The 24,287-nt window shown below is 44.6% G+C and overlaps 1 protein-coding gene across 6 annotated transcripts in view; it reads left to right on the top strand.

The window, feature by feature from the left end:
- The first annotated feature begins 1,419 nt into the window (after window positions 1-1,419).
- Window positions 1,420-24,287, top strand: part of WDSUB1 (WD repeat, sterile alpha motif and U-box domain containing 1) — a 70,624-nt gene continuing 47,756 nt past the window's right edge. For 5 of the 6 annotated variants that reach the window (XR_012154266.1, XM_073305555.2, XM_073305556.1 and 2 more), the window contains exons 1-3: window positions 1,420-1,507; window positions 5,805-6,226; window positions 14,277-14,461. Coding sequence is in view for 5 of the 6 variants with exons in the window: in XM_073305555.2 (XP_073161656.1) it covers window positions 5,829-6,226; window positions 14,277-14,461 (583 nt within the window). In the remaining variant the exon portion in view is untranslated. Of the gene's footprint in view, window positions 1,508-5,804; window positions 6,227-14,276; window positions 14,462-24,287 lie in introns of those variants that run through there. The other variant, XM_078847937.1, reaches the window with a different exon arrangement.

Raw genomic sequence — 24,287 nt, 5'->3', positions numbered from 1 at the left:
AGCCCTTTACAGGAGTTCTGACCTGCATTCCTGCTCTGGTCCTGGCAAAAGCAACACACAGACAGAGAGAACCCTTCGCCCCCTCCCTGCTTTGGACGTATCTTGTTTCCTCATTGGTCATTTTGGTCAGGTGCCAGTGAGGTTATCTTAGCTTCTTAACCCTTTACAGGTGAAAGGGTTTTTTTCCTCTGGCCAGGAGTGATTTAAAGGTGGTTAGCCATCCCTTTATATTTATGACAGAGCCGGTATCCTGAACAAGATGTATGGGTCATGGGAAATAATTAATTGAACATAAGATTCTTGAGCAATGCGTTGATATAAATGGGAATATAGCACAGACCGAGGAAGGTTGCCCTATTGTTCTCAGGGGCTCTGGCACCCCCCTTTTAACAAAGATATTGAAAGACTGGAAAGAGTTCAGAAACGAACCACAGCGACGATTCAGGGTCTGGAAAACATGCCTTTAAGTGATGGAGGTAAGGCCAATCTTTCTAGCTATCAAAAATAAGGTTAAAGAGTGAATTGATGAGTCTATAAATCAACTCTTTAATTTAGCAAGCAATGGCATAGCAAGATCCAATCAAGCTACATCAATCCAACCTGGAAATAACGAATTTTTAAACTGTGACAATAACTAATCACTGGAAGAGTTTATCAAGAGAAGTGAGAGATTCCCTCTCAGGGGGGAGTCTATAAATGAAGATGGGATGTCTTTCTGAATGACATGGTCTAATTCAAACAAGTTAGGAGGCTTGATACAGGCATGAAGCAGTGAAAGGGTCTCGCCGGCTAGATAAGGGATCTGGCCCTATGATCGTTATGGGGCTTAGGGTCGGACCAGCTCTGACTTAACACTGAGGTGACATGACCTTCACCCAGGGTTTGCCTGGATGCAGTGCTGTTGTAGCCATGTTGCTCCTAGGCTATTAGAAAGACAAGGGGGCTGAGGGAATAAGATTTTACTGGGCCACCTGCAGCTGGTGAGCGAGAAAAGCTTTCCAGCGCCACACAGCTCTTCTCTCTCACCAGCAGCAGCTGGGCCAGTCCCGCTATTACCTCCTCCTCCACCGTCGCACCGGCGGGCGTTTTCCGGGCAAGATTACCAGGGACTGACACGATGCAAGCGCCACCGCGCCGCCCCCATGACTCGGTTAAACCCCGGCCGGGCAGACTCCTCCCGCCCTCACCCTGCAGGCACCGATCCGCCGCGGTAGAGACGGGGCGGCTCCTAGAGTAGGGCTTCCCCCGCCCCGGGGAGCCGGCGCCGCGGCGCCGCCTCAGGGCCAGGCCCCCTGCGTCTAATCCGCTGGGAGGGGACGGCCTCCGCCCACGTGGTCAGCGCGGGGCGGTGGCATTCGCTCGGTTGCTGCCCCGGCCCAGCCCTGCTGCGGGGTCACGTGGGCGCAGGTGAGCCGGGAACCGGCCCTTGCCGCCCCCGCAGTCACACCTGGGAGGGCGGTGCCGTGTCACGTGACTTGCACCGGAGGCGCGCGCCCGGCCGGCTGAGGTAGGTGGGGGAGGGGTCCCGCGCGGAGGTGGCTGTGATGCGGCCGGGGCCCTGGGGTTCCTCGCGCGTCGGTCGGGCCCCGCGCTTCTGGCGCAGCCGGCCTGGGGTGTCCTTCCTGTGGGGTCGATGCAGGCGCCTTCCCCGCCCGCTGAGGCCTTGCGGCTGCTGCTCTCCCGTGACCCGCGCGTCCCCCCGGCTACGGGCTGGTGTGGGCCCGTGGCGCGCGTGCAAACCCTCGGCCCTGGGACCGGCGGCGCCCTAGTGGGGGGCGGTGTCACCGCTGCCTTGGAAGCAGAGCGCCCCGCGGCGGCACCAGCCCGGGGGAGCTGGCGCCGCCCAGGGAAGGGCGTTGGGCCAGGAGACAGCTCGGTGGCGGTGGTTCCCCTCCCGCCCCAATGGCAGCGGCTCCCCGCTCTCTCCATGAGGCTTTAATAAGGCATAGAGAGTCTTACTCCCTCACAAAATGCAAACCAAACCCGAACTGCTTTGAATGTAAAATAAGGTCAGCTCCCAGACTGCTGCACTGGGCAGCACAGCATGGGGAGGAGGGGACCAGCCCTCTGTGGAGAAAGAAGTGGTTCGGGACTATTTAGAAAAGCTGGATGAGCACAAGTCCATGGGGCCGGATGCGCTGCATCCGAGAGTGCTAAAGGAGTTGGCGGATATGATTGCAGAGCCATTGGCCATTATCTTTGAAAACTCATGGCGATCGGGAGAGGTCCCGGACGACTAGAAAAAGGCTAAGGTAGTGCCCATCTTTAAAAAAGGGAAGGAGGAGGATCCTGGGAACTACAGGCCAGTCAGCCTCACCTCAGTCCCTCGAAAAATCATGGAGCAGGTCCTCAAGGAATCCATTCTGAAGCATTTAGAGGAGATGAAAGTGATCAGGAACAGTCAGCATAGATTCACCAAGAGCAAGTCATGCTTGACTAATCTAATTGCCTTCTATGATGAGATAACTGGCACTGTGAATGAGGGGAAAGCAGTAGACGTGTTATTCCTTGACTTTAGCAAAGTTTTTGACATGGTCTTCCACAGTATTTTTGCCAGCAAGTTAAAGAAGTATGGGCTGGATGAGTGGACTGTGAGGTGGACAGAAAGCTGGCTAGATCGTCAGGCTCAACGGGTAGTGATCAATGGTTCCATGTCTAGTTGGGAGCCGGTATCAAGAGGGACCTAGACAAATCAGATTTCTTTTGGCCCAATCCTCTCATGAGGTTCAACAAGGACAAGTGCAGAGTCCTGCACTTAGGACGGAAGAATCCCATGCACCGCTACAGACTAGGGATCGAATGGCTAGGCAGCAATTCTGCAGAAAAGGAGCTAGGGGTTACAGTGGACAAGAAGCTGGATATGAGTCAAAAGTGTGCCCTTGTTGCCAAAAAGGCCAATGGCATTTTGGGCTGTATAAGTAGGGGCATTGCCAGCAGATGGAGGAACATGATCATTCCCCTCTATTCAACATGGGGGGGGGGAGTGATAGTTCAGTGGTTTGAGCATTGGCCTGCTAAACCCAGGGTTATGAGTTCAATCCTTGAGGGGGCCATAGGGATCAGGGCAAAAATTGGGGATTGGTCCTGCTTTGAGCAGGGGGTTGGACTAGGTGACCTTCTATGAAGCCTGCCACTTACCCGTACCAATTGCTTCTGCCTTCATTATTCCCACTGTCTGTTTACATTTCCCATTATAGCTATGGTGTGTTTTCTGCTAGTCTGGCATTTCCTGGTGAGTTTGCCGCGGTTTAGATTTTGCATAGTCTTGTACTTTCTCAGTTCTTGGATCTGACCTGAGGATGTCTGAGAGCATATGAGATTTGCAAACATCACTTTACAGACAAATGGCCCAAATCATGGTTACCCCTAAGTTCCTTTGAGCTGGTTAAACCAGAACAAAAGGGCAACAGTAGGGGGCCCTTCCGTCTGGAACATGCACAGCACAAGAAGCCTGAGACCTATAAAGCTATCTCTGGCTTTGTGCTCCTGCATCCTAAGGAGCTTTGGTGTTGGCTGGTGTTCTGTAGGTGAGAGTTTCTTACTCTCACCTGACTGCTCAACCTAAGTTGGTTCTTTTGGATAACAGCACTAAATATAACATCCAAACAGTGCAGTAAATTTTATTGGAGAGATGCAGGTGCATTGATTTAAAGACCCAAGAAAGTGGTACTATTTTTAATAGGCTATATTTTTATAAATGCTATATGACTTGCAAGATATAATTTATTGCTGGAATAATACATTTTTTTCGAAGCTCAGAGCAGTTTCCAGTAGGAAACTTGATACCTGCTTCCTTATTAGCTTTACCCACTGATCATTTTAAAGCTAACCCTTTAGAAGAGTAAAAAAGGTCGTATGGAGAAACCAGATAGGATATGTTAGTCTAGTTTAAAAAAAAAAAAAAGACTGTTTTCACCACTAAGATGAGGCTGATGTATGATAGAAAACATTTTGTAATAGAATATTAATACAGCTGTACTGTCTGTTCTGATCCTTCATATGATGACTAACCTCCACTACCCTGGATGTCAGTGGGAGTTGAGGTAGCTGAGCATCTCATGTGATTGAGTTCATAGTGGATAAAAAGAGTGGATGGATGCTGTGAATTTATAACCATTATCTTTTGTATTACGTCCTTAATGTTTCATTCCTGAATCTGATCTCATTTATCCTGCTGTAATATCAGTGACTTCAGTAAATGAGATCAGAAACAGGTAGAGTATCTATAAAATTCACCAGTATTAATAACACTAAGATTTTTAAAAGTGACTGAAAATCAGGCTCATGTAAGGCTCTCAAGTTGGGCACAGAAAAACTGAGGTGCTAAAAATCACTAGTCACTTTTGAAAAATTTGGCCATAATAGTTTACAATGAACTTAAGAAAACTTAAACATAGGAAGCAAACTGATATATTATCTTATTTATATTAAAAACACCCCCCCATATCCTCAAAACCATTTATTTCTACACATAATGGGCCAATTAAATTCATTATCTTTTTACTGTTTTCCTTTAAGTGAGTTTGTAAGTTATTTGGGATAGAGACTGAATTTTACTCTGTTTATATACTACCTAGAACAATGAAGCCCTACTCCTAATTGGGGTCTCTGGGCCAGTGGTGGGCAACCTGCGACCCGTCAGGGTAATCTGCTGTCAGGCTGCCACGGCCACCTGCAGCTCCCAGTGGCTGGGAACAGCAAACCATGGCCACTGGGAGCTGCGGGCAGTTGTGCAAATGTAAACAAACAATCTCGTGGCCCGCCAGCAGATTGCCTCGACGGGCCGCAGGTTGCCTGCCACTGCTCTAGGCACTATTGTGTACAAATAAGAAAATAAAACTACAAAAGGTTAACATAATACAGCCTGCAGGACTTTTACGCTCTTTTTCAGGCAGATTAATAAAGTACAGTAATACATTTATTCAAGATAATAAACTATTGTGATAAAAGATGTCAGGTCAGATTTTGATCGCTATTATATAAAATGCAACCTTACTGCAACTGTAGTTTGGTGCAACAAAGAGCCATATTTGGCTTTCTGTGGACATCTTTTCATGATGGACATCTATGGAACGAAGGTAGATGGTATGGAATCAGACAGAGTTCCAAATTAGAGAAAATGATTTAATATCAGACCTGGTGCAATTTCGCCTACCCATCTGTGATGGAAAATAAATTTGAATCCACTCTTTCATTTAAAAGTAGTGTGGGAAAATAAAGTGACCCACTCCAGAGGTGGTCCTAATTAAGGTCTCTTGATTTTAAACTTGGATCTCATTCCATAAAGTAAAAAGTGTTTCTTCTCAACATGCTATATGTGTGGTAAATCATTAGATTGATCAGCTTCTTTTACAATGCCCATTTGCAGCAGATTCAGTCACAGTGAGGATGTGAATGGCAGCAAAGGAGACTGTGAAACCACTCTGTGCATTCATTAATTATGTTAAGACAAGTTTTGGGGTAGTCTCAAACTAATTTCCTCTCATTTCCTTTTAAAAAAAGACTGGGCTCAGCTGTTGTATTTATTTCAAAATGTAGTTTTTACTGTACAAATTTAAATTTTCACCCTGTAATTAACTTATAAATACCTGATCATGTACTTGAAGTCAGTGGCATAGCTCCCATTGACTTTAGTGGAGGCAAAAATAAACCTTGAATGAATATAAACTGCCTCTTGAAATGGACATTTATTTATTTATTTGGTTAGCTATTTGGTAGCTGGCTGAATGGAAACAATCTGTATGTCATTTTTAAAGTAGAAGAACTAAGATAAATGTATTAACTGTATTTTTTTTTAATTTCAGGTAACTTGGTTTAAAGCAGATACAATGGTGAAACTAATTCATACCTTAGCTGATCACAGTGATGATGTCAACTACTGTGCCTTCTCCTCTTCCTGCTTGGCTACTTGCTCTCTGGACAAAACAATCCGCCTCTATTCTTTAAACAACTTTACTGAACTTCCCTACTCACCATTAAAAGGTCACACTTATGCTGTCCACTGCTGCTGCTTTTCTCCTTCTGGACATATTTTAGCTTCATGTTCGACAGATGGTACCACGATGCTGTGGAATACTCATAATGGTCAGACGCTGGCAGTGCTGAAGCAGCCCCGTGGCAGCCCTGTAAGAATCTGCCGATTTTCCCCTGACTCTGCTTACCTAGTTTCCGGTGCAGCTGATGGTAGCATTGTTCTCTGGAATGTGCAGTCATTGAAATTGTACAGGTAAATACCAAATTTTACTGAATAACTAAGAAGGCATTTTGGAAATATAACATTCTTATGGCCTGATCATCACAGGTGCTGAGCTCCTGCTGACTTTACTGAGAGCTGTACTAGTTAACACCTCTCAGGATCAAGTCTTTAGGCCTTGTTTACACTGGCAAAAGTATAATTCACCAGTATACTACTCCACTAGTAGTATATCTATGGTGGAAATTGTACTGTAGACATGGATAATGCATTTTTACCACCACATTGTCTAACACAGAGAAGAGGAAATTGGGCCCATAGAGGTATGGAAGAAGGAACTAAGATGGATAAAATCTCAACACTTCAAATGCCACAGCTATATTTGGTTAGTATGAAAAATTAGATGGCATCTTGGATATGCAATATTTGATTTAACTGTTGTTTTAGCCCAGCTCTTCTAGGGCCAAATCCTGATTCCTTTGTGATCAGGACTTGTCATTTATTGCATACATCATACTCCTTCAATAGAATTGATTTATGGCAACTGGGAATGAGGGACAATGAGACTACAAATTGGGGCTGTGTCAGATTTGATTAATGAGACAGTCAACATATTACATTTATTTAAGAAATAATAATAAAAATTCCTTTCGTTTATACATTAGTGTATTGTCATAAGTTAGCAGATTACTTATACGCTTTTCATACCTTTTTACTTGCGAGAGTAGAATACACTTTAGGAAATGTATGCTTGTGTATTACCCTTTTTGTATTGTATTGCATAATTCAGATTAAAATCTAGTTCTAAACATACATAGTATAATGGTATGCTGTATTGTATTATAGTTTATTACACAAATGAAGCTGGAAAAAGATATTTTGTAAGCAGTATATTTAAAATGTTTATTTATTTATCTCCTCCCCCTGCCCTCTATCTTTTGCTTATAGAATAGTGTTCCAGTTTATTTATTGTGGATTGCTGTTGGTTTTTTTTATCTAGGGTTGAAGAGTTATAAGCCTTTTCAGAGGTGAAACCTCAGATTTTTGGCCATCAAAGGATGGCTATCCCTCCCAATTACCACTTGCAGAAGGCATACTTCAATTGAATTAAGTTGAATGGTACAAATAGCAGACCTGATCCTTCTTTTCTTTGCACATCTAAAACTCCCACTGAAATCAGTAAGGGATGTGGGGACAGGATTTGGCCTGCTATTCACTAGCAACTAATTATTTACAAAAATAAGGATGGGAAATGGCCTTTTTTCAGTGATTCTGTTTACAGTGAAATGTACATTTTTTAAAAGATTTTTTTGAGGATTTATCCAGTTTGTCCAGAGATATAGATAATTAACTTTCTGGGCCAAATCCTGTAGTCTGTACTTTGGGAAAATGTTGTTTGAATTTAGAGAGGGACTGCAAGTTTTGACCCTGGAGTTAGAAATTTAATAAAGATAAATAAAAAAAAATTTAATAATCCTTCATTTCTTCATTGTCCTGACTAGTTCTTCCTGTTTTTGCACTAAAAAGCCCTGTGGGTTTAGCAAATTTCTTAAGGCTTTTTGTGAAAAGAAGGGTACCTGGAGAACATTTAATTAACATTCTGCTGCTTCTGGACAGCAAGATGAGTGAATTAGCAGCTGTGTAGGCAAAACCTGTCTTTTACCTGTTGTAGAAGTGTTACTGCATGAGTGGATTAGCTTCCTGTTGCCTTCGTCATAGTGACTTAGAGGTGAATTGGAAAACGTTACAAAACTGAATATTTTTTAAATGTCTGAAATCCTATACATGTGAAGGTTGACATATACATTTTTTTTTTAAAGTGGGCTTTAGCCATTTCTTGCTTCTTTATAATGCATACAGAAGGCTTGAAGAGTGTGGTTTGTTTTTTAAATTGCCTATAATTTAGAAAAATTAGGAATGTCAAATCTCACTTTGCTCAGTGGACCAGTGAGAGATCTCGGAGCATGTTTATTGTGAGCTCTGAAGGATGAAAGCATTGAATTTTTAATAAAAGTTTAGTTTATTCAGAAGTTAAGTGGATGTTAACAAAACCAGTTAAAAACATTATCACTAAAAATCCTTTCCCTTCTCAATTACTTTCATACTCTTAACGTATGTGATGTCACCATTGTGCTTTCTCCGGTCATCAGTGTCTTCCAAGCTGAATTTATAATGTAAAAAGCAATCCGAACAATTTAAAGTCAAACAAACTCCTTTGTAGGCTGCTTTTACAAATCATACAGAGGCAAAAAAGAACAAAAGCCCATTTTTTGCCTTTGCAGATTCAACTTTAAGGCCTGGAGGGCCAACTGCTTGTGTGGCTTTTATTGCAATTGCGCTTTTTTTTTTTTTTTTTTGGCAACTGTGTGTAGTTCCATTGTCAAATTGGGCATTTGCATGCACAATTGCGTGCACACAAATGTGCATTGATCTCAAACTTCTATAAAAATGGGGCCTAATATGTGCAGTTAAAATTACAAAGAAATATAGCTTAGAGAAAAATAGCTGAAAATAATTTCATCCTTTAATTACCTGCCAAATGCAAGGTCTATGGTCCTTTGTTTCTCCTGCAGCATTTGATGGCCTTACTAATGGTTAAAGGAGAGTACAGAGAAGAATGCTCCTCCCACAGTTTTAGGTGTTCTGTCATTAACTGCTGCAAGGGAAACCGAAAAATCTTAATCAAGTCTGTTTGTGTGACTGGATTACCTTTTAGTTTGTCTTTGGTACACTTAACTTCATAAAGTCTTGTGAAGATGCTATTAGAGTGTGAAGTATTATTCATTTTTATTTTATTATTAAACCTCCATATCTAGAAGCCCAAATGCAGTTTTCTTAAGCCTTTTGATAGCCTTAATTCTTCTTCAAGTGCTTGCTCATGTCCATTCACCTTAGGTGTGTGTGCTTGCCACATGCACTAGTGCTGGAAGTTTTTCCCTCAGTTGTATCCATAGGAGACTGGCTCTGGTGCCCTTTGGAGTGGTATAAAGTGCAACGCCGGCTCCCCCCACCCTCAGTTCTTTCTTACCACCAGTGACGGTGCTGGAATGTTCCTTGCTTTGGCAAACCTATTTGTCCAGATCTGCTTCCCACTGTTTCTTCAACCGCCTGTCCCCTTTCCTCCCTGCTTGAGCCTCTATAACTATGGACCAATGGGTCCTAAGTACTGTGGCTCAGGGTTATGTCCTCCAGTTTATTTCTCATCCCCTCACCACTCCCTCCCTTTCCCTCTTCAGGGACCCCTCTCGCCAGAACCTGCTTTGGCAAGAGGTACAAGGCCTTTTGCTGGTGGGAGCTGTGGAGGAAGTCCCTCTACACCACAGGGGCAATGGGTTTTACTCCCATTACTTTCTGGATTCCAGAGGCCAAAGGGGGTCCAAGACCCATTCTGGACCTGCAAGACCTCAACAGATATCTCAAGAAGTTGAAGTTTCGCATGGTCTCCCTGGCCTCCATCATCCCTTCCCTGGATCCAGGAGACTGGTACACTGCCCTCGATTTGAAGGATGCATATTTCCACATAGCGATATTTGATGGGCACAGATGCTCTCTCCATTTCACGATAGGCTCCGCTCACTACCAGTTTGCAGTGCTCCCATTTGGGCTGGCAACGGCATCGAGGGTGTTGACCAAGTGTGTGTCAGTGGTGGCAGCTTACCTCAGACGTCAAGGTATTCAGGTTTATCTGTATCTTGACCACTGGCTGGTCAAGGGCTGCTCCAGGTCCAGTCCAATGTCACAATACTGCAAGCATGTGCCACGCCCTGGGCCTGTTGATAAACGAGGAAAAATCAACATTAGTTCCAGTACAGAGGATAGAGTTCATCGGAGCAGTACTCGACTCCATCTGTTCAAGAGCCTTTCTGCTACAAGACAGGTTCCGGCATATGGTGAATCTCCTCACCAGACTCTGTGTTCCCTCTCACCACGGCCTGGGTCTGCTACTAGGCCACATGGCAGTGTGAACTTATGTTGCTCTCCACGCGAGGTTCAGGCTGCGGCCCCTCCAGCACTGGCCTACAACAGTCTGTTCCCCATCCAAAGATCACCTAGAAGGGTCATCACAATTCCACCAAAGTTACTTACTTCTCTGAGGTGGTTGATTGAGCGCAGTCTTACGTGGAGTACCATTAGACAATCCATGCCCCTTGGTCTCCCTGATTTCCGATGCCTCCAACCTTGCCTGGGGGGCACACCTTGGCAAGATGCGGACCCAAGGGACATGGTCCCCAGAGGAGCTGGCATTGCACATAAACGTCAAAGAGCTCACGGCAGTCTGATTGGCCTCTGGGGTCTTCCTGCTGCACCTCATGGGCAAAGTGGTATGGGTGCTGACGAACAACATGGCCTTGATGTTCTGCATCAACAGGCAAGGGGGAGCGTGCTCGTCAGCTCTCTGCCAAGAGGCGTTCTGTCTGTGGGACTTCCGCATCCAGCATGCAATCCACCTGGAGGCCTACCACCTCCCTGGCATGAAGAATACACTTGTGAATCGCCTTAGCAGGTCCTTCATCTCTCATTATGAGTGGTCGTTCCATCCGGAGGTGGTCCAGATGCTCTTCTAGAGGTGGGGAACTCCCCGAGTGGACTTATTTGCCACCATATGGAACAGGAAGTGTTATCAGTTCTGCTCCTGTCGTGGTCAGGAGACCTGATGTACACATTCCCACTGATTCCGCTAATCAGTAGGGCCCTCTCAAAGATCAAGAGGGACAGAGCACGGGTCATCATGATTGTCCTGGCATGGCCGGGTCAACACTGTTTCACCACACTGATGGATCTGGCAGTAGCTGCCCCCTGGTCGCTCCCCAACTGCCTGGACCTCCTGTCGCAGGATCACAGCCCGTCTACTGCTAAGCCTTGCCTTCCTCCACCTCGCGGCGTGGATGCTATGTGGCTGAATCCAGAGGAACGGAGCTGCTCTGATCAAGTACAGCCTGGAGAGTAGAAAGCCTTCCACTAGAGTGACTTACCTGACAAAGTGGAAGAGGTTCTCCTACTGGGCATCGGAACATAGCATCTCCCAGATGCATTCACCCTTGCAGTCTATCCTAGACTACCTGCTCCACCTAAAGAACCAGGGCCGAGCCCTGTCTTCGATTAAGGTGCATCTAGCGGCCATCTTGGCTTTTCATCCAAGCGTACAGGGGAAATCGGTCTTCTCGCACTAAATGTCGGTCAGGTTCCTAAAGGATCTGGAGAGGCTCTTCCCACTGGTTCGGAACCCGGTCCCTCAATGGGACCTCAATCTGATCCTCGCCAGGCTCACATGCCTGCCCTTCGAGCCTATGGGCTCTTGTCCCCTCTCCTACCTGTTGTGGAAAGTTGTAGCATTTACATTAGCCAGACGAGTGTCAGAGTTGAAAGCCCTGACCGTGGAGTCACCGTATACGGTATTCTTCAAGGACAAGGTTCATCTGCGACCCCATCCAACCTTTCTGCCAAAGGTGGTGTCCTCTTTCCATGTCAATCAGGACATTTGTTTCCTGGTGTTCTGTCCTAAGCTGCACTTGTCTGCTGAGGAGAGGCAGTTGCACACCCTGGATGTTCTGCGTGCCTTGGCGTTCTACGTGGAACGTACCAAACCCTTTCACAGGTCAACCCAGCTCTTCATCACAGCAGTGGATAGGATTAAGAGCCTGCCAGTGTCCTCTCAGAAGATCTCCAACTGGATTACTTCCTGCATCCAGTCCTGTTATGTGCAGGCATGGGTCCAGCGGCCGCCTATTCTGAAGGACCACTCAACTAGAGCTCAAGCGTTCTCAGTGGCCTTCCTGGCACACCTTCCTATCCAGGACTTTTGCAGGGCCGCGACGTGGTCTTCGGTGCATACGAACACGCCACACTATGCCATCACCCAGCAGGCCAGAGATGACACTGGGTTTGGCAGAGCTGTGTTACAGTCTTCACGTCCATGAACTTCTATCCGCCTCTGGTGGTACTGCTTGGGAGTCACCTAACATGAATGGACATGAGCAAGCAGTTACCTTTTTCATAACTGGTGTTCTTCGAGATACATTGCTCACGTCCATTCCATGACCCACTGTCGGAGTTCCTGGCAAGAAGGAACTGAGGGTGGGGGGAGCCGGTGGTGCCCCTTATACCAGGCCATGCGGAGGGCACCAGAGCTGCTCCCCTATGGATACTGCTGAGGGAAAAACTTCCGGCACCGGTGTATGTGGCGAGCAGTCACACGTAACATGAATGGACGTGAGCAACACATCTTGAAGAACACCAGTTACGAAAAAGGTAACTGTCTTTTATCAACTGTTTGCTTTACCTTTAAATTACCACACTTTGAATGCTGTATGTGTAACTGATTTGTATCCATTGTTATGGCTAAGTTACTGTCCCTCAGAAAAGATCCAGTAAGTGACATAAGCATTTGCAAAGAAACAGTTGACTAGATCTTTTCCTGGAGGAAAGAAGGGTGTCTCAGTTTTAGCTGGCATTGAGAAAAGTGAATGGCAGTTATAAAGAGGTGGGGGGGGGGGAGTGTATTTGTGTTAGTATTCATGATGCTACGGTTAAGGATATAATATGGAAAAAGGTTTCAGAGTGGTAGCCATGTTAGACTGTAGGAGTAAAAAGAATGAGGAGTACTTGTGGCACCTTAGAGACTAACAAATCTTTTGAGCGTTAGCTTTTGTGGGCTAAAACCCACTTCATCGGATGCATGCAGTGGAGGATACAGTAGGAAGAGATGTGTGTGTGTGTGTGTGTGTGTATATATATATATGTGTATATATATATATGTGTATATATATATATGTGTATATATATATATGTGTATATATATATATGTGTATATATATATATGTGTGTATGTGTATATATATATATGTGTGTGTGTGTATATATATATATATATACACACACACACACACAAGTGTTCCTTTTAGGTAAGAATAGCTTAGTGTAGCTCTTATGTCTGTGTTTAGAGAGAGAGAAGAGCCATTTGATTGATTAATTTATATTTGTAAAACCACAAGAGATGCCTAACTCTTGGCACTTCTGAAAATAATTAAAACTGTAATCCACAAAAGAAAACCACCAACTATCCCACAATACAGTAATCCATACTGAATAGATGGGTAAACTGAATTTTGTCTCACGGGATAGAATTGTTGCTTGTGGTCCACCATTTTCTAACTTGGAGCCTGTTCTAGAGAGCATGGAAGCCAATGAGAGACTTTCCATTGACTTCATTGGGCTTTGGATCAGGTAGGCTCACTGAGTGCAGCCAGTTGATGGGACACTCCACTAATTAAATATGAGCTAATGGCTGGACATTAGAAAGAAGGCAAAACAAACCTGCATATCCACTATAAACTCCTATTTTGCTAGAGATATTTTTTTAAGCGAGTTGTACAAATTCGTTCCTAACTAAAACTTGGCATACAGAACCTCAGGCTGAGAATAATTTAAAAAAAAAAATAAAAAAAAATCCTTCGGACTGACTTTGTTTAAAAGAGATTAAAAAAATAGAAATCAGTTCTTTCAGGCATTTTCTTCTTGCATTTCTGTTGTTCAGCAATGGTCCCATGTCCTAAACCGGAAAATATTAGTCTCTTAGACACATAATATGGATCTATGCTTGAGCTTTTGGAGGAGTAAAACCCAGATCTGACAGATTGAAACTTATCTAGTTCATAAATGTGATTTTCTGTTTATGTATATTTAAGTCTCTGTTGTGATGGTTGCATGTTAATCTTTGATTTAGATAAATGTCTGAGTTGTAATTTGCTCAGTATCCTCCTCTTGGGAATACTAAATCCATGAGGGTGGGCTTTAGTGCAGGGCTCATTTTATTACTGAATCAGAATATTGCCTTGGGGTAACATCTCCTATTCTTCTTCTGTGGTCAGAGAGTAAATCACTGTGCATATGTTATATATGTGCTTATTTCACATCTGTTTGTACAGTTTGTCATCTTCTGTCCTTTTTAATTATACTTTTTAAGCTCCATATTTAGAAACAGTTCAGTTTTTCACTATTTTTTCTATATCATACGGCAGTTAGAGATCAAAACTTCAGAGTATTACATTCCCTAAACTCAATCCTTTATTCTCTTGCTTTTCAGATCTGGGAGCGTTAAGGATGGTTCCTTGATGGCATGTGCGTTTTCTCCTAATGGAAATCTCTTTGTCACTGGATCATCATGTGGAGATTTAACCATTTGGGATGATAAAATGAGATGCTTGTACAATGAAAAAGGACATGATCTTGGTGTCACCTGCTGTGATTTTTCTTCACAGGCAGTTTCTGGTTAGTTACTTTAATATTTTAAATAATTCCTTTTTCATATTATTTTTTCCTCCCGCTCTTGCTTTTATTGATAACTTTTTTATCATCAGTGCTCGGGGCTGAATAGCAACTGAAAGTGTTCTTGATGTTTCAGACTACTCCCAGTGCTCCGCATTTGCCCTTGTGCTGGAGTTGATGATGAAATGTTCTAGGAATTTAAGTAGATGGTTGTACACTTCATAGCTTGTGTAGACCAAGCTTATTGCACACCCCAGAGGTTCTTTGAATTCCTCTGTTTCCTGCACCCCCACAAAAGCTCACTGTGTGCTACAATCCCATCCCCCATTTTTTTAGGAATTTCCTGCAACTGCCCCCACATTCTCTCCTGCTAGAGATTGTGTGTCCCCCTCATCTTCCTATAGCAGGGTCCCACATTCTCCCCTCCTCCCATACTAGTGGCTCTGTGTACACCGCTGTTCTCACCACCCCCTCATGTCCTCCATTCCCCTCCATGGTAGGGGTTCTGTCTGACTTCCTTGCTCCCCAGGTCATACCAGGACCAGCAAGTGTCCCGCCATACCAGGTACCCACAATCTGTCCCCTGTCATAGAATCATAGAATATCAGGGTTGGAAGGGACCTCAGGAGGTCATCTAGTCCAACCCCCTGCTCAAAAGCAGGACCCATACCCAATTAAATCATCCCAGCCAGGGCTTTGTCAAGCCTGACCTTAAAAACTTCTAAGGAAGGAGATTCCACCACCTCCCTAGGCAACGCATTCCAGTGTTTCACCACCCTCCTAGTGAAAAAGTTTTTCCTAATATCCAACCTAAACCTCCCCCACTGCAACTTGAAACCATTACTCCTTGTCCTGTTCTCTTCCACCACTGAGAATAGTCTAGAACCATCCTCTCTGGAACTACCTCTCAGGTAGTTGAAAGCAGCTATCAAATCCCCGCCCCCCCCATTCTTCTCTTCTGCAGACTAAACAATCCCAGTTCCCTCAGCCTCTCCTCATAAGTCATGTGTTCTAGACCCCTAATCATTTTTGTTGCCCTTCACTGGACTCTCTCCAATTTATCCACATCCTTCTTGTAGTGTGGGGCCCAAAACTGGACACAGTACTCCAGATGAGGCCTCACCAATGTCGAATAGAGGGGGACGATCACGTCCCTCGATCTGCTCGCTATGCCCCTAGTTATACATCCCAAAATGCCATTGGCCTTCTTGGCAACAAGGGCACACTGCTGGCTCATATCCAGCTTCTCGCCCACTGTCACCCCTAGGTCCTTTTCCGCAGAACTGCTGCCTAGCCATTCGGTCCCTAGTCTGTAGCTGTGCATTGGGTTCTTCCGTCCTAAGTGCAGGACCCTGCACTTATCCTTATTGAACCTCATCAGATTTCTTTTGGCCCAATCCTCCAATTTGTCTAGGTCCCTCTGTATCCTATCCCTGCCCTCCAGCGTGTCTACCACTCCTCCCAGTTTAGTATCATCTGCAAATTTGCTGAGAGTGCAATCCACACCATCCTCCAGATCATTTATGAAGATATTGAACAAAACCGGCCCCAGGACCGACCCCTGGGGCACTCCACTTGACACCGGCTGCCAACTAGACATGGAGCCATTGATCACTACCCGTTGAGCCCGACAATCTAGCCAGCTTTCTACCCACCTTATAGTGCATTCATCCAGCCCATACTTCCTTAACTTGCTGACAAGAATACTATGGGAGACCGTGTCAAAAGCTTTGCTAAAGTCAAGATACAATACATCCACTGCTTTCCCTTCATCCACAGAACCAGTAATCTCATCATAGAAGGTGATTAGATTAGTCAGGCATGACCTTCCCTTGGTGAATCCATGTTGACTGTTCCTGATCACTTTCCTCTCATGTAAGTGCTTCAGGATTGATTCTTTGAGGACCTGCTCCATGATTTTTCCGGGGACTGAAGTGAGGCTTACTGGCCTGTAGTTTCCAGGATCCTCCTTCTTCCCTTTTTTTAAAGAGAGGCACTACATTAGCCTTTTTCCAGTCATCTGGGACTTCTGCCATTCGCCACGAGTTTTCAAAGATAATGGCCAATGGCTCTGCAATCACAGCCGCCAGTTCCTTTAGCACTCTCGGATGCAACTCGTCCGGCCCCATGGACTTGTGCACGTCCAGTTTTTCTAAATAGTCCCTAACCACCTCTTTCTCCACAGAGGGCTGGCCATGTGTTCCCCATGTTGTTATGCCCAGCACAGCAGTCTGGGAGCTGACCTTGTTCGTTAAGACAGAGGCAAAAAAAGCATTGAGTACATTAGCTTTTTCCACATCCTCCGTCACTAGGTTGCCTCCCTCATTCATTAAGGGGCCCACACTTTCCTTGGCTTTCTTCTTGTTGCCAACATACCTGAAGAAACCCTTCTTGTTACTCTTAACATCTCTCGCTAGCTGCAGCTCCAGGTGCGATTTGGCCCTCCTAATTTCATTCCTACATGCCCAAGCAATATTTTTATACTCTTCCCTGGTTATATGTCCAACCTTCCACTTCTTGTAAGCTTCTTTTTTATGCTTAAGATCTGCTAGGATTTCACCATTAAGCCAAGCTGGTCGCATGCCATACTTACTATTCTTTCGACACATTGGGGTGGTTTGTCCCTGTAACCTCAACAGGGATTCCTTGAAATACAGCAGGGCTGTGAGCAGGGCTGTCAGGGTTCTTTGTGCTTCATTCCATCTTCCTCCAACTCTCACCCATCCCCTTCCTCCCATGCCAAGCTCCCCCATTCCCCTTCTTCATGGAAGGAGTTTTGTGTGTTACCCCATTTCCCTCTCCCCCTTCAGCAGTGTCTCCTCTTCTCCCCCATGGCAGGGACTCTGAATTCTCATTACTTCCTTTCCTCCATTTTCCTCTTCTCCACCGTTCCAAGGGCTCTGCCTCCTCCTTCCAACTCCCTTCCATTCCAAAGACTTTGTGCCCCATTCCCCCACCCCTGCGTGCCAAGGGATGTGTGCATGCCCCTTTCTCCCATGGAACCCCATACATTCTCCCTCCCCACTATTCTTCTTTCTGTCTGGGAGTGAAGTAATTCACAGGCTAACATGTTAAACTCTATTGGGAGGATGAGCCGAGATTAGATGGATATTGTTATGTTGGAAGGTGTTAATGAGTGCCATCAACCAGTTGTTTGATCTATAGACAGTTGTAAAGGTGCTTGAGTCTGTAGCTGTGCTCAAGAGGGGCTTCATGTGCCTCCCATTTTGATTTTCTAATTTTCCCCAAAATCAGTAGGGTTCAGGCCATTAATACCTAGAACATTACCTGAAATTTTGGAATTGATTGGATGGGGCATTCAAAGACAATCATGTTACAGACAGATGGATATACTGACAGGCTAACAGAAAAATGCTGTCAAATTTAGTGTAAGGCCTTTGCAAGCTCAGCCAATAAGTAGTCCAGCATATTTATAAAATCATTCAGTTGCTGATTATATTAAGTTAGGGTCTATATTAATAGACTTCCACTAGCCGGATAATTAAACTTGCCAAGTACAGGTAGGTGTGATAGTTGGGGCAGAGGTGGGTCCAAAAAGCAGAGTGCTGGAATTTTGAACAGAATATTCTCCTTGAACGCACATAAGGGATTCCCTCTTTCATATAAGCTTCTAGTTAGCAGGTGTCTAATACATTTGAAGCTCCTCTGCCCTCTAGCTGCAGAGGGAGGGTGAGGAAGGTGGCCCTTTCTGTGTTCTCTGCCCTACAGAGGCCCTGATTGAAGAAACCACTTAATTGGATGCTTGAGTCTCGTTGATTTTGCATTTATTATTTTCTTGAATCAGGGCCAGAGTCTCCTGGCTGCCCTGAGGGAGGAGAATCTTTGCTATCGTTCCTATTCCTTAGAGACACCACTGTCAGAAGGGAAAGTCTCTGCTATTCTACCTCTCTATTACCTCTCTAGCTACTGTGAGAAAGGGAGGGAGAAAGGGTTTCTGCTACTCTATCCCATCCTCCTTCCTCCATTTCGGTTTTTCTTTAAGCAGCAGAAACAGCACCTTGAAAGTGATATCATTATAGAAACATAGTGTAGACTTGATGCAACCATTATAGGACATCTGGTCCAATCTCCTGCATTGAGGCAGGACTAAGTATTACCTAGACCATTCCTGACAAGTGCTGTTCTTTAAAATCTCCAGTGATGGAGATTCCACAACCACCCTAGGTCAGTGGTTCCCAAACTTGTTCCACCGCTTGTGCAAGGAAAGCCCCTGGTGGGCCGGGCCGGTTGGGGCCGAACCTGAGGATGTGTCAGGTAAACAAACTGGCCCAGTCCATCAGGGGCTTTCCCTGCATAAGCGGTGGAACAGGTTTGGGAACCACTGCCCTCGGTAATTTGTCCCAGTGTTTGACTACTCTTACAGTTAGTAAGTTTTTCCTAATATCTTACCTAAATCTCCCTTACTGCAGTCTAAGTCCATTACTTCTTGTCCTGTCCTCAGTGGATAAGGAGAACGATTTATCACCTTTCTCTGTATAACAATCTTTTATGTACTTGAAGACTGTTATCATATTCCCCTTCAATCTTCTCTTCTGCAAACTAAACAAACCCAAGTTTTTCACTCTTCCCTTATAGGTCATAGTTTCTCAACATTTAATCATTTTTTGCTCTCCTCAGGACTTTCTCAAGTTTGTCCACATCTTTCCTGAAGTGCGTTGCCCAGAACTGGACACAGTATTCCAGTTGAGGCCTTAACAGTACTGAGTAGAGTGGAATAATTACTTGTGTCTTGCTTACAACACTCCTGCTAATGCATCCCATAATGTTTGGTTTTTTTGCAACAGTATTACACTGTTGACTCATTTAGTTTGATTTACTATAAGCCCTGATCCTTTTCAGGAACACTCCTTCCTAGGCAGTTATTTCCCATGTTGTATATGTGCAATTGATTATTCCTTCCTAAGTGTAGTACTTTGCATTTGTCCTTACTGAATTTTATCCTGTTTATTTCAGACCATTTCCTCAGGAACATTTTGAATTCTAATTCTGTCCTCCAAAGCGCTTGCAACCCCTTCTGGCATCATATCATCTGCAAACTTTATAAGTGTACTCTCTGTGCCATTCATCCAAATAATTTATAAGATATTGAATTGAACTGGACAGATCCCTGCAGGACCCCACTTGATATGCCCTTCCCATTTCATTGTGAACCATTGATAACTACTCTCTGAGTACACTTTTCCAGCCATTTGTGCAGCACTTTATAGTAGATTCATCTAAGCTATATTTCTGTTTTGTTTACGTGAGAAGATCACGTGAGACAATATCAAAAGACTTATTAAATACGAGATAATCACATCTACTGCTTCCCGCCCAACCACAAGGCTTGTTACCCTGTCAAAGAACAATATTAGTTTGGCATGCTTTGGCTTGATTTGTTTTTGACAAATCCATGTTGACTGTTACTTGTCACCCTATTTACTTCTAGGTGATGACAAATCGATTGATTATTTGCTTCATTATCTTTCTGGGTACCAAAGTTAAACTTCCTGGTCAGGATTGCACTTATTCCCTTTTTTATAAATAGGTATTTTATTTGTCCTTTTCCAGTCCTCTGGGATCTCTCCTGTCGTCCGTGAGTTCTTATTATTTCATGATCACTTTCATCCAAGATGCCTCCCACCTTCAGCCAGTTCCTCCTTGTTTTCAGAATCAAATCTAGAATAGCCTTTTCACTGGTTCCTTTCTCCCACCTTCTGTAATAAAGAAGTTGTCTCCACTGCATTCCAAGAACTTGTTGGATAATCTGTGCTCTGCTGTATTACTTCCAAACAGGTGTCTGGGTAGTTGAAGTCCCCCATCATCACCAAGTCCTGTTTTGGATTATTTTGTAAGTTTTTTGTTTTTGTTTTGTTTTTTAAAAAAAGCTTCATTCACCTCTTCTTTCTTGTGAGGAGGCTTAAAGTAAACTCTTACCATGACATCACTCTTGGCTTTTTTGCCCGTTTTATCCTTTCCCGGATATTTTCAACAAGTCTGCCTACCACTTCTATCTCAACCTCAGTGCAGGTGTATACACCTCCTCCCGCTTTTCCCTGCCTGTCCTTCCCTGAGCAAGCTGTACCCTTCTATACTGATATTCCAGTCAGGTGAATTATCCCACCAAGCTTCTGTGGTGCCAGTTATGTCATAATTGTGATTATTCACTAGTATTTCTAGTTCTTTCTGTTTATTCCCCATACTTCTTGCATTAGTATACAGACATCTTAGATGTTCATTATAGTTCTCCTCTGTATTCCCACTTGTATCTCCTTTGTCCCTGCCATGATTGCCCATGTTTCCCCCAGATTTTGACCCTTCACCCAGGTCGTCATGTTTTGGACTTAACTGTGGGGTTTTGTTTCCTGTGCAACCTAGTTTAAAGCTCACCTCAATTGGTTAGCTGGACTGTATTTGAAGATACTTTCCCCCTTCTTTGATAGGTGGACCCCATCTCTGCTCAGCAGTCCCTCTTCTCGGAATAGCAACCCATGGTCAAGGAAGCCAAAGCCCTCTGGGCACCACCATCTGTGTAGACATGTATTCACCTCCAGGGTGTATCTCTCTGCCTGGGCCCCTCCCCTTGACTTGAAGGATTGATGAGAACACCACTTGTGCCCCCAGTTTCTTCACCCTCACTCCCAGAGCCCGGTCGTCATTTCTGATTTGCTCAGGGTCATCCCTCATAGTATCATTAGTGCCCACGTGGATGAGCAGCATGGGGTAGTAGTCAGAGGGCCTGATGATCCTTGGCAGTCCTTCCATAATGTCTCAGATACAGGGCCCTGGCAGGCAGCACACCTCCTAGGATTCATAGATACTAAGGTCAGAAGGGACCATTATCATAATCTAGTCCGATCTTCTGCACAATGCAGGCCACGGAATCTCACCCACCCACTCCTGCGAAAAACCTCTCACCTATGTCTGAGCTATTGAAGTCCTCAAATCGTGGTTTAAAGACTTCAAGGAGCAGAGAATCCTCCAGCAAGTGACCCGTGCCCCATGCTACAGAGGAAGGCGAAAAACCTCCAGGGCCTCTTCCAATCTGCCCTGGAGGAAAATTCCTTCCCGACCCCAAATATGGCAATCAGCTAAACCCTGAGCATATGGGCAAGATTCACCAGCCAGATACCCAGGAAATAATTTTCTGGGATGCCAGGTCAGGCAGGCAGATGGATGTCTCCATCCTCCTTAGAGTCACCAACCACCATCACCTTTCGTTTTCTCTTGAGAGCGATGGCTGCAGTCCTCCCAGCCATGAGGGTGAATGACTGCACCACCACCATCTTTGAGGGACATTCCTCATCCCTCAGGACCAGGGCAGCATACCAGTTTTTCATCTTTATTGACAATGGGTTTGGAGTAGGGGTGGTGCATTGCCTGCTGCCAGAGGTAACCAGCAGCCAGCTTCCTCCGTTTGAAGGAGCTGTTTCGTCGTTCATCTGCAGTCCTCTCCAGCTGGATTAGTTCCTCAACCTTGAAGTCTCCATATGCATGTTTTCAATGAATTTTTCATTTTCATGGATGCTCCTCAGCCTAGCCATCTGCTCCTGTAGCTCTCCCACCTGCTCCCTGAGAGATTCTACCAATAGACACCTTTCATGCAGGATGGTCTTCCCAGCCTGGCTTTCTGTGACAGGGAAATGCAGCCTGCAATCCCTGTGAATCCACGCCCAGGATCTGGGTAGGGGAATCCATGGTCAGAGTCTCTGTCTCCATATAGATGCAGGTGAAGGCTCCAGGAGCAGTGTTGGCATTGGGGAGGCAGCCTTTCCAAATCATGCTGATTTTATTCTTTCTCCCTCCTACAAACTCCCTCTCAAACTCCTCTGTTTGCTGCCCCTTGTTCGCTAGCTCCTCTTGGTCACTTAACACCTGGCTTTTAAGTCCTTCTCTCCTAGGTCAGTCCTGCCCTCTCATTCTTGACAGTTTCACTGTTTTCTCCAAGTTCTGAATAACAGCGGTGATATTGACCAGTCTTGTTGTTTTCACTCTGCTGTTGCTTGGCATTTGGTAATGTCTGTCTGCAGAGTCAGAGCAGAACTGGATTAAGTTTTTTCAGGGCCATAGACACAACACAGTGTAGGATGCACTGTGGCCGGACCCTCTGCTTGAAGTGACAGTGGTCCTCATCTTCATTTAAAGAGAGGCAGAGGTGGCAGCTGGCAGGCCCCTCCTCACTGGTGCTTATTCCTGCAGCCAGGATGCTCCCATTGGGGTGGTGAATAGGCTAAGACAACTACTCCTGCCACACATGCATTTCTTTACTGGGGTATTGTTGGTCGCATAACGAGTCCTATAGTTAACACCCCATTGAAATATGTGGGGCCATTCAAACTTCTTAGCGCTATTATGTCAGGCTGTCTACAGATTTAGGCAGACACCACTACATCTATTATGCTGTGTTCATATTTTCAGGCTTTTGCTCACAACCAAGAGGGCTAGAAACTTCTTAAAAAAAATGAAATCTGAGATGCTGACATAATTGCAGGAGCTGTTGCCCTGGGCATGGGCCTACACTGCCTGTGCCTTGGTCCAGCCCTGAGAAAGACAACACTACACTGATTTTCATTCCGTTCACATTTGGAAGGTTATCTTTGGAATGGCAGTAGCTAGAAATTTAACTTTTATTTATAAATGAAAATTTAAGTTCTACAGAAATTGATATCTTCAGCTTCTACACTTGTCAGGGAAAGCTTTGTACTTGCCTTAAGCAAGTAGATTTTTCATATCCTACATCAAACCAGGATTCATTGCAGAATTTATGAGGGATGGCTGTGAAGAGATGTGTGGTGTAGTTGTGTAAGCATTGAATTTGTACAGCAGAGATAACAGTAGTTACCTAACCAGCAGAACTGTACAAATAGAAATGAAGGAGAATCCAGAAGAATGACAAAGGTGTGAAGCTGTTAAGTTCAAAAGTATCTGGCAGGTTGAAAGGCTAACATATTTCATAAAGAGCTAGAAAACCCCATAAATAATAACTTGATTTTGTGGGAGGCCATAGCATGAAACAGGAGCCCTAGTTTCAGTGACTATTACCAGCAGGAGAGAAAAAAAACCTTTTGTAGTGATAATCAAGGTGGGCCATTTCCAGCAGTTGACAAGAATGTATGAGGAACAGTAGGGGGGGAAAAATAAACATGGGGAAATAGTTTTACTTTGTGTAATGACACATCCACTCCCAGTCTTTAGTCAAGCCTAATTTAATGGTGTCCAGTTTGCAAATGAATTCCAATTCAGCAGTCTCTCGTTGGAGTCTGTTTTTGAAGTTTTTTTGTTGAAGAATTGCGACTTTTATGTCTGTAATCGAGTGACCAGAGAGATTGAAGTGTTCTCCATCTGGTTTTTGAATGTTCTAATTCTTGATGTCTGATTTGTGTCCATTTATTCTTTTACGTAGAGACTGTCCGGTTTGGCCAATGTACATGGCAGAGGGGTATTGCTGGCACATGGTGGCATATGTCACATTGGTAGATGTGCAGGTGAACAAGCCTCTGATAGTGTGGCTGATGTGATTAGGCCCTATGATGGTGTCCCCTGAATAGATATGTGGGCACAGTTGGCAACGGGCTTTGGATGTAGAAGCCCTCTACACCAACATTCCACACAAAGATGGACTACAAGCCGTCAAGAACAGTATCCCTGATAATGTCACGGCAAACCTGGTGGCTGAACTTTGTGACTTTGTTCTCACCCATAACTGTTTCACATTTGGGGACAATGTATACCTTCAGATCAGCGGCACTGCTATGGGTACCCGCATGGCCCCACAGTATGCCAACATTTTTATGGCTGACTTAGAACAACGCTTCCTCAGCTCTCGTCC

Source organism: Lepidochelys kempii, chromosome 11 (genome assembly GCF_965140285.1).
Source record: "Lepidochelys kempii isolate rLepKem1 chromosome 11, rLepKem1.hap1, whole genome shotgun sequence".
Lineage (NCBI taxonomy): Eukaryota > Metazoa > Chordata > Testudines > Cheloniidae > Lepidochelys > Lepidochelys kempii.
Note: the sequence above shows the minus strand (reverse complement) of the source record. Positions and strands in the feature narration are given on the sequence as shown.